The 15313-nt window shown below is 39.5% G+C and overlaps 1 protein-coding gene across 11 annotated transcripts in view; it reads left to right on the forward strand.

Moving 5' to 3' along the window:
• The window catches only part of RBMS3 (RNA binding motif single stranded interacting protein 3), a 1330859-nt gene that overhangs the window by 1199016 nt on the left and 116530 nt on the right, over positions 1–15313 (forward strand). For 8 of the 11 annotated variants that reach the window (XM_060640718.3, XM_060640716.3, XM_060640719.3 and 5 more), the window contains 2 exons: positions 11526–11622; positions 13863–13913. In XM_060640718.3, coding sequence (XP_060496701.3) covers positions 11526–11622; positions 13863–13913 — 148 coding nt within the window. The remainder of the gene's footprint in view (positions 1–11525; positions 11623–13862; positions 13914–15313) is intronic. The other 3 variants (XM_060640721.3, XM_060640722.3, XM_060640720.3) reach the window with 1 other exon arrangement.

A 15313-nucleotide genomic window follows, 5' to 3' on the forward strand; every position in this document is an offset into this window, starting at 1 on the left:
GTCTCTGTCTCTCTCAAAAATAAACAAACATCCAAAAAAAAAATTTTTTTTAAAGAAATGCTCAAGTCTTTTCCACCTGTAGGGGGAGTAGAAGCAAAACCATTCTTTCATACCAATGACATCACTTCTAGTGACCTAGCTAATTTAGCCTTCTCTTCACTGCTAAACAACTTCAGTTGTCTGTATGCAGGATCTTCCCATATTCTTTTCTTTTTTTTTTATGTTTATTTCTTTTTGAGGGGGCAGGGGAGGAGCAGAAAGAGAGAGACTGAAGTGGGCTCCCTGCTGACAGCGGAGAGCCCAATGCGGGACTCGAACTCACGAACCATGAGATCATGACCTTAGCTGAAGTTGGAGTCTTAACCAAATGAGCCACCCAGCCGCCCCCTTCCCGTATTTTTTTTTCAAATGCCTATTAAATTATGAAGTCTCATTTCAAACTTGACTGGGATTTCCCTTGCTAATGCTCCCAGTGATGTCCAAATGTGTCTGTTGTGACTGACACCCTTTTAGTTCTTCTATCATTTGAAACCTCACTCCACTCAACTCGTTGTTGGTACCATTTATACCTTTTTGGCAATTTCTTATCTCATGGGCCCCACAGCTCCATTCCCTGCTGATCCTGCTTGCTCTGTACTCCTTTCTACTCCCTTGGCCTCTCCTGATTCTTCCTCTTTTGCCCACTTTTACTAATCTTTCTCAGGATGCTGTCTTTTTCCTCTTTGATCTCACCCATTCCTCTTCCTTTGGGGACCTTAAAACACGCAAGCTGACACTTAAAGTTTGTAAGGAGATGCAGGGCACTATCACCTGTGTTTCTAACTGCTTATTAGGTAATATTACTCTTGGATATCTTTGTCTATCCCAAACTGAGATCATTAACTTTATCAGTGCTTCCTAATACAAGCCAAACAAATTCAAATGACAAACAAATATGAAATTTACTTGTTCTTTTTTTTTAATAATTCACTTTAAGAATTTCTTAAGTGTATTTATTTATTTTGAGAGAAAGTAAGCATGAGTGGGGAGAGGCAGAGAGAGAGAGGGAGAGATAGCATCAAAAGTAGGCTTTGCACACTGTCAGTGTGGAGCCCGACATGGGGCTCTATCTCATGAACCGTAAGTTCATGACCTGAGCTGAAATCAAGAGTCCACAGCTTAACCGGCTGAACCACTCAGGCACCCCATTCGTAATTCACTTTAAAGCCATTTAGGCCATCAACTCCAGTTTCTGGGTTCTCTCTTTTATAATATTCTTAATGATAAAATTGGTCACTAAGACTTAATTCAATTTACCTTTGAACTATATCTTTACCCCAGCACTTTCTCCTTGCCACTGGTTGGGTTTATTCGATCATCCTCCCTACCTGTACTAACCTTTTACCTGTCTCTAGTATAGCTCTCCTGTAAAACATTTTCATATTGTTTTTTGAATATTTAAAAAAAATCAAAATGTAGGGGCAGCTGAGTCACTTAGTTGGTTAAGCTTCCAAGTCTTGGTTTTGGCTCAGGTCATGATCTCACAATTTTGTGAGTTTGAGCCCCGCATTGGGCTCTGCACTGACAGTGTGGAGCCCACTTCAGATTCTCTCTCTCCCTCTCTCTCTGTCCTACCCTGCTTGGTCAGTCTCTCCCTCTCTCTCTTTCTCTCTTTCTCAAAATAAATAAACTTTATTTATTTATTTATTTTTAAGCAACAGGGAAAATTTATTAAAATCTAAGATTAGAAAGGAAGAATAGTAGGAAAGCTCTCTTTACAGAGAGGGGCATTCAAAAGTGAGTGCTCCATAAATAAAAAAAACTTTAACAAATAAGTAAATAAAAACAAACAATAAAAATGTAATCACAGCAATCACCTCCCTGCCTGGTTTAAAGCATTAGGCAGAGTTTAAACTATAGAACAAAACTCAGACTTCCAAGAATGGCACCGAAAAATCCACAAAACAAAAACAAAAACAAAAACAAATCCGTGATTTGGTTCCTGAAAATCATGTGAACCTTCTGTGAACCTTCCAGGACATTCCATGTTACTTTACACTTTTGTGTCTTGTTGCTCATGGAATTATATCTGCCCCCAAGAGAATAGTGATTTCCTTTCTTCCTTCCTTCCTTCTTTCCTTCCACCCTTCCTTCCTTCCTTCCTTCCTTCCTTCCTTCCTTCCTCTCTTTCTTTCCTTCTTTTTTTTCAATACTACTTTCCCTTAAAAGGCACAGTCAAATGATTCCAGGTAGAACTACTTACACGATTAGTCATAAGAGAAGCCGTATAAGCAGTGTTAAGAGAGCACCCTCCAGAATCAGGCTGTTGATATGCACATCCAAACTCTGTCATTCATCAGACATGGGCAAGTTGTTTGTGCTTTAGTTTGCTCCTCTGTGAAATGGAGAAGACAGTAAGGCTTTGTAAGGATTAAAGGAAGTCTGTATGGTACACTGTAATCATCAGTGTAAATATTGATGTTATTGTTGCACTATATTTCATATTACCATGGTATGTTTGCAGTCTTTTTTTACCGTGTAGCCATTGACACAGTATGTATTTCCCTGCTGGACTATTAACTCAGTGAAGGCGAGTTGCATGCTTTGTTCATCTTTATAGACTGTTTAAACCCAGTAGTGTGCTAAATCAGAAATAGGAAATGTAACCAATGACATCTGCTTGGCCCCAGCAAATCGGTGTTAGAGAAGCCATTCCCCTTTTCAGCACCAACTTACTCTGTCCCCATGTGACACTTTAATCTGATTCTCTTTAAGTATCAGCCTCTCGTTTCACCCAAAGTTTGCAAACCGCCCATGAATTTATCACATCTTGGGTTAAGAATGGAGTTTTAGAAGGCTTAGACTGCCCATTGTGTTGTTGGTAACAAGAAACAGAAATTTTATATGATGAAATGGAAAGAATAGGAAAATTGTAGTAAAATTAACCTTACTCATTTGATACTTCTTCATATAGAGGACTTTTAAAGTGTTTTGTTCATCTTTGGTTTTATTGCCTTATGGGATGACATTTTAATAATAGGGAATACTAGAACAATAATTTCTAAGCATGTAAGATGTCAAGATAACCACAAGTGTGTTCCCAGCCTACCATCCTTTGAGTTAAGCATTAACATGTGCATCTTGGAGGTGTGGAAGTTGATTTAGAAAACTTACTCGGCGCATTAAGGGATCCAACATGAATGTCCAGGATAGAGTAGGCCACTCTCTATTCACATTTCTGTATCCGATCATGCTGGCAGCCTAACTCAGAGAGCCGTCACTTTACAGATAGAGAAATGTCTACTGCTGTAGGAAGGAAACTGGTCTCATTTTACATAAGACAATCAGTATCTAGAGATACAGTTGTAACTGACTCTAATCCAGTTAACATTCTTAAACGTTGCTTAATGCTTACTCAGTTTAATTCAACATTTTTTTCTTTTGAATGTCTTTCTATTAGACTGTTTAAAATCATTTTAGTGATGCAAATTTGAAAAGGAAAAATTTTATATTATAGCAGAGACAGGATACAATACAAATAATACTGTGATAGAAGCCCAAGGTACTATGAGATTTATGTATAAACTTTTATTTCTATAAAATCTTTCTGAAAGAATAAGAAATAGTGGCAGTAATTCTCTGTCACAAGAAATAGTGACAGTAATTCTCTGGGTGGGGGGCACTGAGGTACTACAACATAGGAGAGAGAGAGAGATACTTATTTTTCACTGTTTATATTTTTATATTCTTTTCAAAAAGAAAAATAAAATTAATGTCATAGAACCACAAGGAAGAGGCATTTGTGTTCTAATGAGGTAATAGGAAGGCTTATTGATGGAACATTGACATGAGCGTTTCCTCTTCGAGATGTCCCGTGTCATAGCTAAGGAATGTATTTTATGATCCTGTGTTTTTCCATACAAAGGGAAATTGTACTCACTGTACTAAGCCTTAGAGTTTTCTGAGTATGTGGCTGGGTTGTAGGCAGTAGCTTAAATTGTGTTGAGAGTCAAATATGTTCTGAATTCCATAACCTCTGCATTAATACAGCAACATGACATTGAACTAAATGCTCCACGTTGAGCTCAAGTTTAGCTAATGAAGAACAAACGTGTAAATAGCAACCATGGTGACTCTACCCTGTTTGAATTTAGACGGTAGAAAATGTCAGTTCTGTCACCTGCTTGAATCTATCCAAATTATCACTTAAAAAAAAATTAGTTCAATGTCTCATCTGTCAAAGGCTTTGAAGTTTATAGGGAAGAAATGTCTGGATCACAATGGAAAAATGAAATCTGAGTACTTTTTACTCCAGGCTCACTTACAAGAATGAAATTACCTATTCTTCTTTCAGAGCCGTCTGGCATAACTCTACAGTTTGTTATTACTACTGCCCTATTGCTGTTTTAGCAGTCCAATCTGAAATTCCATCACTAATCACTCCCCATATTCAAAATCCCATCTTTCCAGTGCCCTTTTCAGTAAGAGCCGCCGTGTAGAAGACCTCTCGGATTGTTTTATTTGAATAAAATGTATTCTTGGGAGAGACTTGGGGAAAAAAAATGTTTTCTATAGCATTGGTTTGCCAGCTGTTGTATATGGGCATTTGATATTAAGTGATACCGAAACCTTATCTTATTACACTAGGAAAGGAATCTGATGTGAAGGATATGGTGGTATTACAATAAAAATGGCCAATAACGTATTAATCTTGCGCGATAGTGTTACCCTGAGGATAGTGTTCGTGGTTCTGACTCTAACAATATTGCCTGCGGACATGAAAGACGAGCCGGTGCTGTTTATTTCAGTGTGCAAATAGGATTTTGTGTGGGTTTCTACAGTAAAAAAACACTCTACCCTGGGGTTATTGATATATTCATGTTATTTTTATTGTCAGTAAAATGAGATTTCACCATATTACTACTGACGGCCAAATCCCTGAAGATGACTTTCCTGCAGGCAAGATAATGTCCTATTAGTGACCTAGACTTGCATGTTCTGAACTTCTGGAGCCCACTTGCTTTAAATGCCAGAGAACCAAGTAACTCCTCGCGTTCCTTAAAAATATAAAGTTTTGCAAAGGCCAGCTTAGCGTTCTATAGATAGATCACACTTAGTTAACTCTCTTAGCCACTGTGGCATTTGGTATTTTGTTCATATGACATCTCTCCAGAAGTGACTGGTTATTCCTAAGGCTAGGTTTCTCATCCTCAACACTGTGACATTTTGGACCGGATAATTTTTAGTGTGGGAGCTGCCCTGTGCATTGTAAGATATTTAGCAACCCAGACCTTTATCTACTAGATGCCAGTAGCAGCCGACCCACACGCTTGTGGCAACCAGACCTGTCTCTAGATCCTGCCACCAAATGTTCCCTGAGGAGCAAAATTATTTCTAGTGTAGAACCACTGGACAAAGTGTGAAAGGAACACTCGTCATACACATAATGCCATGTGCATTTGGGGGAAAGATATCTCTATCTATCTATCTATCTATCTATCTATCTATCTATCTTAAATGAGTAAACTTTTCCCAGGAAAACCATTTAAGAATTAATTCCCAAGGCATAATACATATATTATGGGATATAAAAACATGAAGTTACAGGGGTGCCTTGGTGGCTCAGTCGGTTAAGCGTCTGACTTCGGCTCAGGTCATGATCTCACGGTCCGTGGGTTCGAGCCCCGCGTCGGGCTCTGTGCTGACCGCTCAGAGCCTGGAGCCTGTTTCGGATTCTGTGTCTCCCTCTCTCTGACCCTCCCCCGTTCGTCCTCTGTCTCTCTCTGTCTCAAAAATAAATAAACGTTAAAAAAAATTAAAAAAAATACTTTAAAAAAAAAACACAAAGTTACATATTTAGACTTAACTTCGCTTTGTTATTATGGCTAAAATATTCTGTCAGTCGTCTCCTTCATGCTCCCCAGTAAGATAACACCTGTGCCTGGAGCATCTATTTGGATGTTGTTGTTGTTGTTGTTGTTGTTGTTGTTTTCTTTCATTTTCTTTTTTTCTTTCTTTTTTAATGTCACAGGGAAGTGTTTTCAAACCCTAATAGATACATGGCAGGGACTAAGAAGAGGTGAAGAGACTGGGAACTCATCCTGCACTTCTCTCACAGAGCTTGGCTCTGTGCATTTTCTTTAGATATGGCACCTCTAAGCCACCAGTGTGATAGCAGACTCTCTTAGGGTTTCCTGTCAATTCATCCGGTTTATGTTTGGTCTTGGGAAGAGCTCATTTCAGAATATCAGAATTAGGGGATCAACACGGTGTGTTGAGTCTCTTCTGCCCAGTACATTTTCCATTCTAAGTGACTCTCCGACTTGAGTGGCAGGATTTGGAACTTGCTGGGAAGCATGAACTATAATTCTTGTTTGATGGATAGGATTAGAGCAGATAGAACAAAATGCATTAAATTTCCCCCCAAGGGTTCCCTTTGTAAGTATCAGTTTACTTGGCTGTTTTCTTTAGGTTTTTGCTCTCTGTTCTCCCCATAAAATCCCCCGTAAACTCTACCTGCCAATCCACTTCTCATTGCCGTCATATTTAATACTTCAATTGGTACATTTTATAAAATAAGCCAGCCACGCTCAAATGCGATGCACGATTCACTCCATTGGTGGAAGAGGCTGACACTGGGTTTCGGACAGAAATTAAACCACTGCATGGTGAATGAGAAACAAATGTTTGTAGAGCGATCATGGAGTAGTCATGGGTGGAGTGAGGTCATCATGGGCCCCGAATAAAGAATAGGTCCTTTGGTTCACTTCCTCATAAATCAGATCTGTCAAGGATAAGACCTAAAGGGGATTTTTAAATGCAATTCATGATTTTTGTAAAAAAGGACTTGTTTTCCCTAGTTACTAACACTATCCATGCTTAGAAAGCAAGTATTGATTAAGCCTCCACTGAGCATTTACTAATATGTGATGTTGGCTGCTCTTTGGGCTCTCACCCCTCAGCTTCCTATGGTTTCAGGGACCTATCTTCTATGCTCCTGCCATCTTGGTATTGGCCAAGTATTGGTATTGGCCAGTACTGTAATCACTACTTACTTCCCTAAGCTTCTCTGTATTCATTTATTCATTCATTCATTCATTCCAGCTATGGTTCTTTTTTTTAACTTTTTTTCAATGTTTATTTATTTATTTTTTTGAGAGACAAACAGCACCCGAGCAGGGGAGGGGCAGAGAGAGAGGGAGACACAGAATTCGAAGCTGTCAGCACAGAGCCTGACACAGGGCTCGAACTCACAAACCATGAGATCATGACCTGAGCTGAAGTCGGAGGTTTAACCACCTGAGCCACCCAGGCACCCTAACCTATGGTTCTTAAGTATCTCTTATGCCCCAGGCTCTCTTCTAGGCAACAAAGCCAGTATGTCCTCAACTTTGTCAAAGCTGACATCCTAGAGGGACAAATAGTCAATAAGTACCTTGTGTTAGCTCAACTACCATCACAAAATACCATCACTTAGGTGGCATTAAACCACAAAAAATAAGTTTCTTACTGTTCTGGAGGCTAGAAGTCTAAGATCAAGTTCTGGCTGATTAGATTTCTGGTGAAGACTTTCTTCCTGGCTTGTAGATGGCTACCTTCTCACTGTGTCCTCACCTGGCCTTTCCTCCATGCTCGCTTGTGGAGAGAGAGAGAGCAAGTTCTTTGGTGTCTCTTCATATAAGGACACTAGTCCTATTGGATCAGGCCCCACGCTGTTGACCCCATTTAACTTACTTTCTTCCAAAGTGGTTCCATCTCCAAATATAGACACACTGAAATTTAGAACTTCAACATATGCATTTTGGAGGGACACAGGCATTCGGTCTCTAACATACCTAAATAAATTTTTAGAAATCACTACTTTGGATGGTGATAAGCGTGATGGAGAAAAAAAGTAAATTACAGGACAAGAATAGAGAGTAATTAGGTTGGAGATGGTGGTTGCTACTTTAGCTACTACAGGCCTCTCTGAAGATGGGAAAGTTGAGTGAGACTGATACTGAGAAAGAGGTAGCCTTAGGGAAACTTCTGGAAATGAACATTGCAGGTAGAGGGAATTATAAGTTTAATGGCCCAAGATGGAGGTGAGAATAACAGAATCATGTGACAGAAGGTCAGTGTGGCTGGAACCTAGCTGGCTGGTTTAGAGGGTAGGAGAAAAGTACTAGAGAGATAGGTGTTTGCCTGTTTGTACTAGCCCATACTAGGAATTCAGATTTTGTTTTCATTGCAATGAAAAGCCATTGGAAGATTTTAGGCTGATTAATGTACAGATAAGATACAATTTAAGTGGCTAAATGGAGAAACTCTAAGGAATGTTTTAGAATCTTACCGATCTTTGGTACACATTGTAAATGCTCACTAATTTTTTTTTTTTTGAAGTGAAAGGATGGTTGTTTACGTACACATTCATTGACTTTTTTTTAGAAGTCAGGTTTATTAGTATAATCTACATAGAGTATATAGTCACTATAGTGTACAGTTCGGTGAGTTCTTTTCTCTCAAATGTTTATTTGTTTATTTATTTTGAGAAGGGGAGAGCAGGGGAGAGGCAGAGGGAGAGGGAGAGAGAATCCCAAGCCGACGGCATGCTGTCAGCACAGAGCCTGACACAGGGCTCGAACCCACAAACTATAAAATTATGACATGAGCCGAAATCAGGAATCAGATGCTTAACCAACTGAGCCACCCAGCGTCCCCAGTTCTATGAGTTCTGACAAGCATAAAATTGTAGAACCACCAGACAATCAAGACAGAGCAGTCACATCATTTCCCAAAATTCCCTCATGCATTTTTATAGTTAGTTCCATCCCCCAAGCTTAGCCTTTGACCTGCCTCCATTGATCTATTTTCTTTTTTTATAGTTTTGCATTTTTCATGTTGTAGTATAAATGAAATTATGAAATATAGAGTCTTTTGAATCTTCTTTCATTTAGCATAATTGGCTTAAGATTCATCATGTTAAATGTATTGGTAGTTCTTTCCTTATTGGTTAATAGTGTCCACTGGACAGATGTACTAGAATTTGTTTATCAATTCGGTTGAAAGATACTTGGCTTGTTTCCAATTTTTGGCAAGTGTCAGTAAAGCTGCTATAAACATGTGCGTTAGGGTTTTTGTATAAACGTAAATTTTCATTTATCTTGAGTTAATATCTACCACTGGGATTATTGTTATAAGGTATGTGGATGTTTAACTTTATAAGGAAATTGACAACCTGGTTTCCAAAATGACTATACCATTCTGCATTTCTACCAGCAACGAATGAAAATTCCACTTTCTCTAAATCCTTGTCAGCATAGGATTTTCTTTTCTTTCTTTTTGTGCCTTTTTTTTTTTTTTTGCCATTCTAATACATATGCAGTCTATATAATTTTTTTTTTAATTGCACAACTTAAACTTCGATGTCTGGTGGGTATGGATAGTAAGGATATAATATGTAACACAGTAATTTTTTTCGGCTGCAATTTTTTAACCAAAAGAACATGACCTTAGAATCCCTGTCGAGAGCTGGATAAAGTAAATTTAAGACTGTAGTCCCCCAATCCTTGCTTGAAGACTTTTATAGAATCTAAGATTAAAGAATGTACTCCTTGAGTCCTGGAAGCCTTGAAATCCAGCTCGCCCTTCAATAGGGGGCTTATAGAATGCTTCTTTAGAATGGTAACCCGTAACAGTCTCTATTCAAAATATCAGTGACCTCTGAGGGATGATGAAGCTTTTGATTCCAAAACTCCAACCTCAGTTATGCTATTTAAAAAAAAAAATCAAAAGTAGTAGTTGATTTTTGCTAAGAGTACAGCAAAGTAAAATGATTCTATTACCCCTGAGACCCATTTTCCCAATCTATCCTCACATCAGTGAAATAATCCATCAAAGGCAACCTGGCCTTTTTCATTCTGTGGCTGGCCCTCTGGCCTTTCACTTACCAGTGAGACAGGAAGGAAGGAACATGATTTGAAAAATCTGCTGACGAATTTAAGCATTAGGTAACTTGTGAACTCTAGGGTACAGAGTGAGCAGAGATGGGTGTATCATTGATTTAAGTACCTAGAAGCTTCTCTTTGAAAGATCTATAGAAGGATCATCCCTCCTCTGGTTTGTGAAGCCCTGATCTCGCCCAGCACCATTTTATAATTGTTTGACAGAGGGCCCCGAAAGACTCGACACTCAGTGCTTTTTTACAGTCTACAGGACTGTAGGACTGGGTTATATCCCAGAGGTCTAGAATCTCCACCAATGCCTTGATTGAATCCAGAAAATATTCCTGTCCCCAGCTAGACACAACCCACACATCGTTCACCTTCTTCTCTTTTCAGGGAGAAAATATTTAGCTCTGTTTCTGCATGAGTGCATGGACTTCTGCCTAGCACAAATTATGTAGAACTCTCTAGGAGCTGACCCTCTTTCTTGAATGAAGAGATAGATGCAATTTGTGTACACATAACATTGGCCAGCTTTATAAAGCTTGGTGCTATCATTTTGCTTTTCTCTCAAAGAGCCTTACAATGGCATTTCCTTAAAAATAAAAAAATAAAAAAGTAAAAAGAAAAAAGGAAACAAAAACAAACTAAAAAGAGGCCCATGGCTTTTCTCCCCCTGTTGGTGAAACATACTATTACCCTCACCTGGCGTAAGAGATTTTGTGCAGCCCATCTTATTTTATTTTATTGTATTTTATTGTATTTTATTGTATTTTATTTTATTTTATTTTTTAATTTTATTATTTTTTAATATGAAATTTATTGTCAAATTGGTTTCCATACAACACCCAGTGCTCATCCCAACAGGTGCCCTCCTCAGTGCCCGTCACCCACCCTCCCCTCCCTCCCAGCCCCCATCAGCCCTCAGTTTATTCTGTCTTTAAGAGTCTCTTGTGGTTTGCCTCCCTCCCTAACTTTTTTTTCCTTCCCCTCCCCCATGGTCTTCCGTCAAGTTTCTCAAGATCCACATAAGAGTGAAAACATATGGTATCTGTCTTTCTCTGTATGAGTTGTTTCACTTAGCACAACACTCTCCATTTCCATCCACGTTGCTACAAAAGGCCATACTTCATTCTTTCTCATTGCCACGTAGTATTCCATTGTGTATATAAACCACAATTTCTTTATCCATTCATCAGTTGATGGACATTTAGGCTCTTTCCATCATTTGGCTATTGTTGAGAGTGCTGCTATAAACATTGGGGTACAAGTGCCCCTATGCCTCAGCATTCCTGTATCCCTTGGGTAAATTTTTAGCAGTGCTATTGCTGGGTCATAGGGTACATCTATTTTTAATTTTTTGAGGACCCTCCACACTGTTTTCCAGAGCGGCTTGTGCAGCCCGTTTTAGAAGATGAGTCCAATCTGTCATTTTGTTCAGAATGATTTATTTCTCTTAGTGGAATCCAACAGTGTAAATCTCCCGGATGCTCCTGTTCGCAGCTGGTGGAAAAACACGAGGGTGGAACTCTGTGTTTCCCAGAGGCGCTGGGTAGCATTTGACCGGCACCCAGGCATTGCAGCAGCTTTATGAATCTTCTTTTTGTTGTTTTCTGTTTGCAGATTTTATTCTTCACCGTACAGTATCGCAACCAACCGCATGATTCCACAGACATCTCTCACGCCATTCATTGCTGCTTCCCCTGTCTCCACATACCAGGTATGTCCGATTTACCTGCACCTGAGGGAGCGTCTCTCTTGCCAGTAGACGGTATAAAGGCGAAAGGGACACAGCACAAGTTTTCTTCCAATAGCCTTCAGACATTTCAGTCCGACCTTAAAGTAATGATCCTCAAGGTGTCACCTACGCTTTGAAGGGCTTGTTTGCATCTGTTTCGCTGAAGAATAAGGTCCACTGTGCTCTTCATTCTTCCTGCTGAGTTTTTATGATTAGGCTCCTTTCCAGCCAACACGAGTGCAGCCTTCTTGCCACTGAGAACTTACTTTGTTGGTTGTCTGCTATTTGGGTTGTCTGTTCCCTGTTGTGTCTTTTCTGCAAGCACACGTCTGGCATTCCCCTCCCTCACTCCAGGATATTTTACCGTTGTCATCTCATTTTGTCACAGTTGTCCTGTGCGTCCATGCAAAGCCACGTGGACAGCTGTTAAATCGTTCTCCCCGAGAAAGAGGGAGGACCATCAAAGTGGTAAAAAGTTATTCCTACCTCCTGCTCTGACTTCATCCTCAGTCCCAAACAGGTCAAAAGAGACCTCACGGGTTCCACAGGTTGAAGAACAAACAAACAAACAAAAATCCAAGATTCAGTGTGTGTCCTAAAGCAGATGTTACAGCGAGTTAATTCTAAGTACACAGGTGGATCAAAAGAGTCAAACTTCTCCCTCCATAAATAACTCCTTGTCTTATTCCCTTAAGTCACGAATGTGCTATTACTCCCAGCTTCTCTTTGCCTCACGTGGTTCTTCAGACAATTCTTCTAATTCTAATTAGACAGTGCCTATAGATGCCACCTGTGGGGGTATCTAGTGTCACCTTTTCAAACTTTGGAGAGAGAAAGAGTGCGAGAGAGTATACGTGTGTGCACGCGTGTGTTTGTATTTTGCAGACGGCGGGGGTGGAGGTTTCACAAAGGGTAAAACTGTCATGTTGCTGACTGCTACCAATTCAGTGAAGTTTCACCTTATTCAACCATTACATACTTCATTTCAGGGGGTCCCAGCTCTCAGAGCATCAGACTTGAGACTATATACATTTTTCCTTAACTGATTCCCCCTGAAGCAGATGATTTTCATTCTTTTCCTGCGCTTAGAATCCTGATCCATGTCGCTGGGTGAATGGAATAGACGTGCATGTGAATTGCACTGGAGGGTCTCAGAATGGATGATTTCTTAATTGCTTTTCCTCGGGACCCATGAGGCTACGTGCAGGTGCTGTTCAGTTTTTGTTCTTCCTGCAGGGCCCGCCTGGTTGTAATGTGTGTTTTTGTGTGTTTTTTTTTCTTTTTTTTTTAACCCATTTTTTCTAATCCTGGCCTATGTTTCAGCCAAGACCACCCACTGAGCCCCAGTGTAGAGCACTTTGGTGACATGAATAAAATATCCACAGAAAAGTGATTTCACTTGGGAGGGCTCATAAGTGGAATTTAACTCTAGCTCCTTTTTTCTGAAAAAAGGAATCAGAGCACTTTCCTATGTTGTTGATTCTCGCCTTTCACCACTTTTTTTTTTTAAAACCTGAAGTGCATTGGCGCTTTTGTTAGTGTGAGTGTATTGAAAACAAAGTCCTACAGGGTTCTCCATGTGACCATCAGCCCGTGTAAGCTGACTTTCTCATTTGGCTGACAAGGCACATTTCAGAACAGTTGGTTGGCTCAGATTCTCATTTTTATTTGCCATACCAATTACCGTGAAAGAAAAAAAAGATCACAAACTTGCTTAACTTGGGGTTAACCCAAAGCATTCCCCCCAAATTTCTGGCTGATCTCTTCTAATTCTTACCCCAACTTTTACCACGTAGATTTATTTCCAAGATGGGATCACTTGAGAATTTGAAATTAGAATGGATGAAAGAAAAAGAGGAAGGTTTAGCTGTCAACTCTTTGTTACTGGCTCCATAGCCCTGGGAGTTGACCCCTGAGTAGGAGGTCTCTGAGGCTTCCTAAGACTCTAGCCTCCACCACCAACCTCAAAATCTGCTCCAAGGCCCAGCCTGGTCCACATGGGCACCGCAGCCAGCTCCTATGAAGTAGGAGTTTGCTTTCTATTTTACTATGTTTTGGTAATCAGGTCCAAGAATTTCCTTTCTCTCCTCAGTTCTGAGCACTAATTAGCTATAAAATCAGATGGACTCCACTTTCGTATGACCTAGTGTGACTCCACTGAACACAAGAACCAAGTTCTCTCTGTGATTGCTTTGTGCTAATAAATGCTGTTTGATGCATAGGTCCAGAGTACTTCATGGATGCCTCATCCGCCATACGTTATGCAACCAACAGTAAGTGTTCTCAGTCACCTGAGGCTAAATATTTCTATTATCCGAGTGCAAGCTTTTGTAATGCGTACAAGCTTTGGGGTAAAGCTTTTGTTAGATTTCATACCTCTTTCAGGCAGCCATATTTTCCAGATGAAAAGCTGTTCCTGAAATTCTACAAAAGCATGTACAATAGATAGATAGTAGAGTTAGAGAGAGAGATGAGAGAAAGAAAAAGAGAGACAGAGATGACAGAGACAGAGAGAGAGAAAGACAGACAGAGAGAGAACAAACTTTATTAGAGGAAATAGTCAACCTCCTAAGCTGATGTCTGCCATTTGTCATGAATGGGGAATTTCTACTTCACACAGGAATTCTGAACTCTGGACAATTAAATCCATTATTGGGGGAAAGCCTTTCTGTTTTCCTTCTCTTGGTATGCTTTGTTCTCTTTGGATGCTGTTTGATATGCTTTGGGGGCAATTTTTGGTATCATGGCCAAGGGTTCACTCAAAGCAATATATTTGAAATATGAAGAAAGCTGTCTACTAATAGATGGAGATATAGAGATAGAAAGCAAGGCTGCTAGATATATATTTTTAATATTAACTAACTAGAGCCATTCTCTTCTTCTTTAGTGGAAAAATCTCTTCTAAAAATATTCAAACTCTATTTTCTACTTGCTATATTTCCCATTTTGTGGCACAATATTACATCAGTCCCATGGGAAAATATTACATATTTCATTCAAATCTAGACTGAAGGCTAATGATTCCATTTATCTTTGTCTCAGTCTTCCAGGTTTTCTAGCTCTGTCAAAGTACAATAGAGCGATTTCAGTAGCAATATATTCATGAGAATGGATAGAGCACGAGACAGGAAGTTGTGTGACAAGGTCTGTGGTGAATATCCTTTGGGGGCATGCTCACACCTGTGCCTCTGTTTCCTTTTCTGTCACTATATTAACAGGGCTATTGGAAGGATCAAGTGAGAGCATATGTGAAAATAGCTTTTAAAATACAATATGCTATGTATTGTTATTGCCGTTATCCTTCCTAGTACAGAATGTATTCGTTGTACAGAGACAAAGCAGTGCTACATTTTAACCCATTTCAAAGGTAACTGTAAACAAAGTAGCACACATTAAAGATCAGGGAACTAAATCCGCAGGCATCCATTTCTTTGACCGAAAGGATCATAGCACCTGGTTTTCATATCTGAGCTTTGCCCATTTTTTAAAAATAAAAAACATTCCATGTTGCTCCTAATGTTTTGATAGTTTGTGTTTTATTTAAAGAATAAAATCTATATAGCTTAATACAGCAGAACTTTAGACCATATTTTGCAAATCCCTCTATTTACTCTTATCTACACACCTTGGGGGCTTCCTGAGTTCATCTGGTCTATGTTCTATAAATCATACC

Source organism: Panthera onca, chromosome C2, assembly GCF_046562875.1.
Source record: "Panthera onca isolate mPanOnc1 chromosome C2, mPanOnc1 haplotype 2, whole genome shotgun sequence".
NCBI classification, from domain to species: Eukaryota; Metazoa; Chordata; class Mammalia; order Carnivora; family Felidae; genus Panthera; species Panthera onca.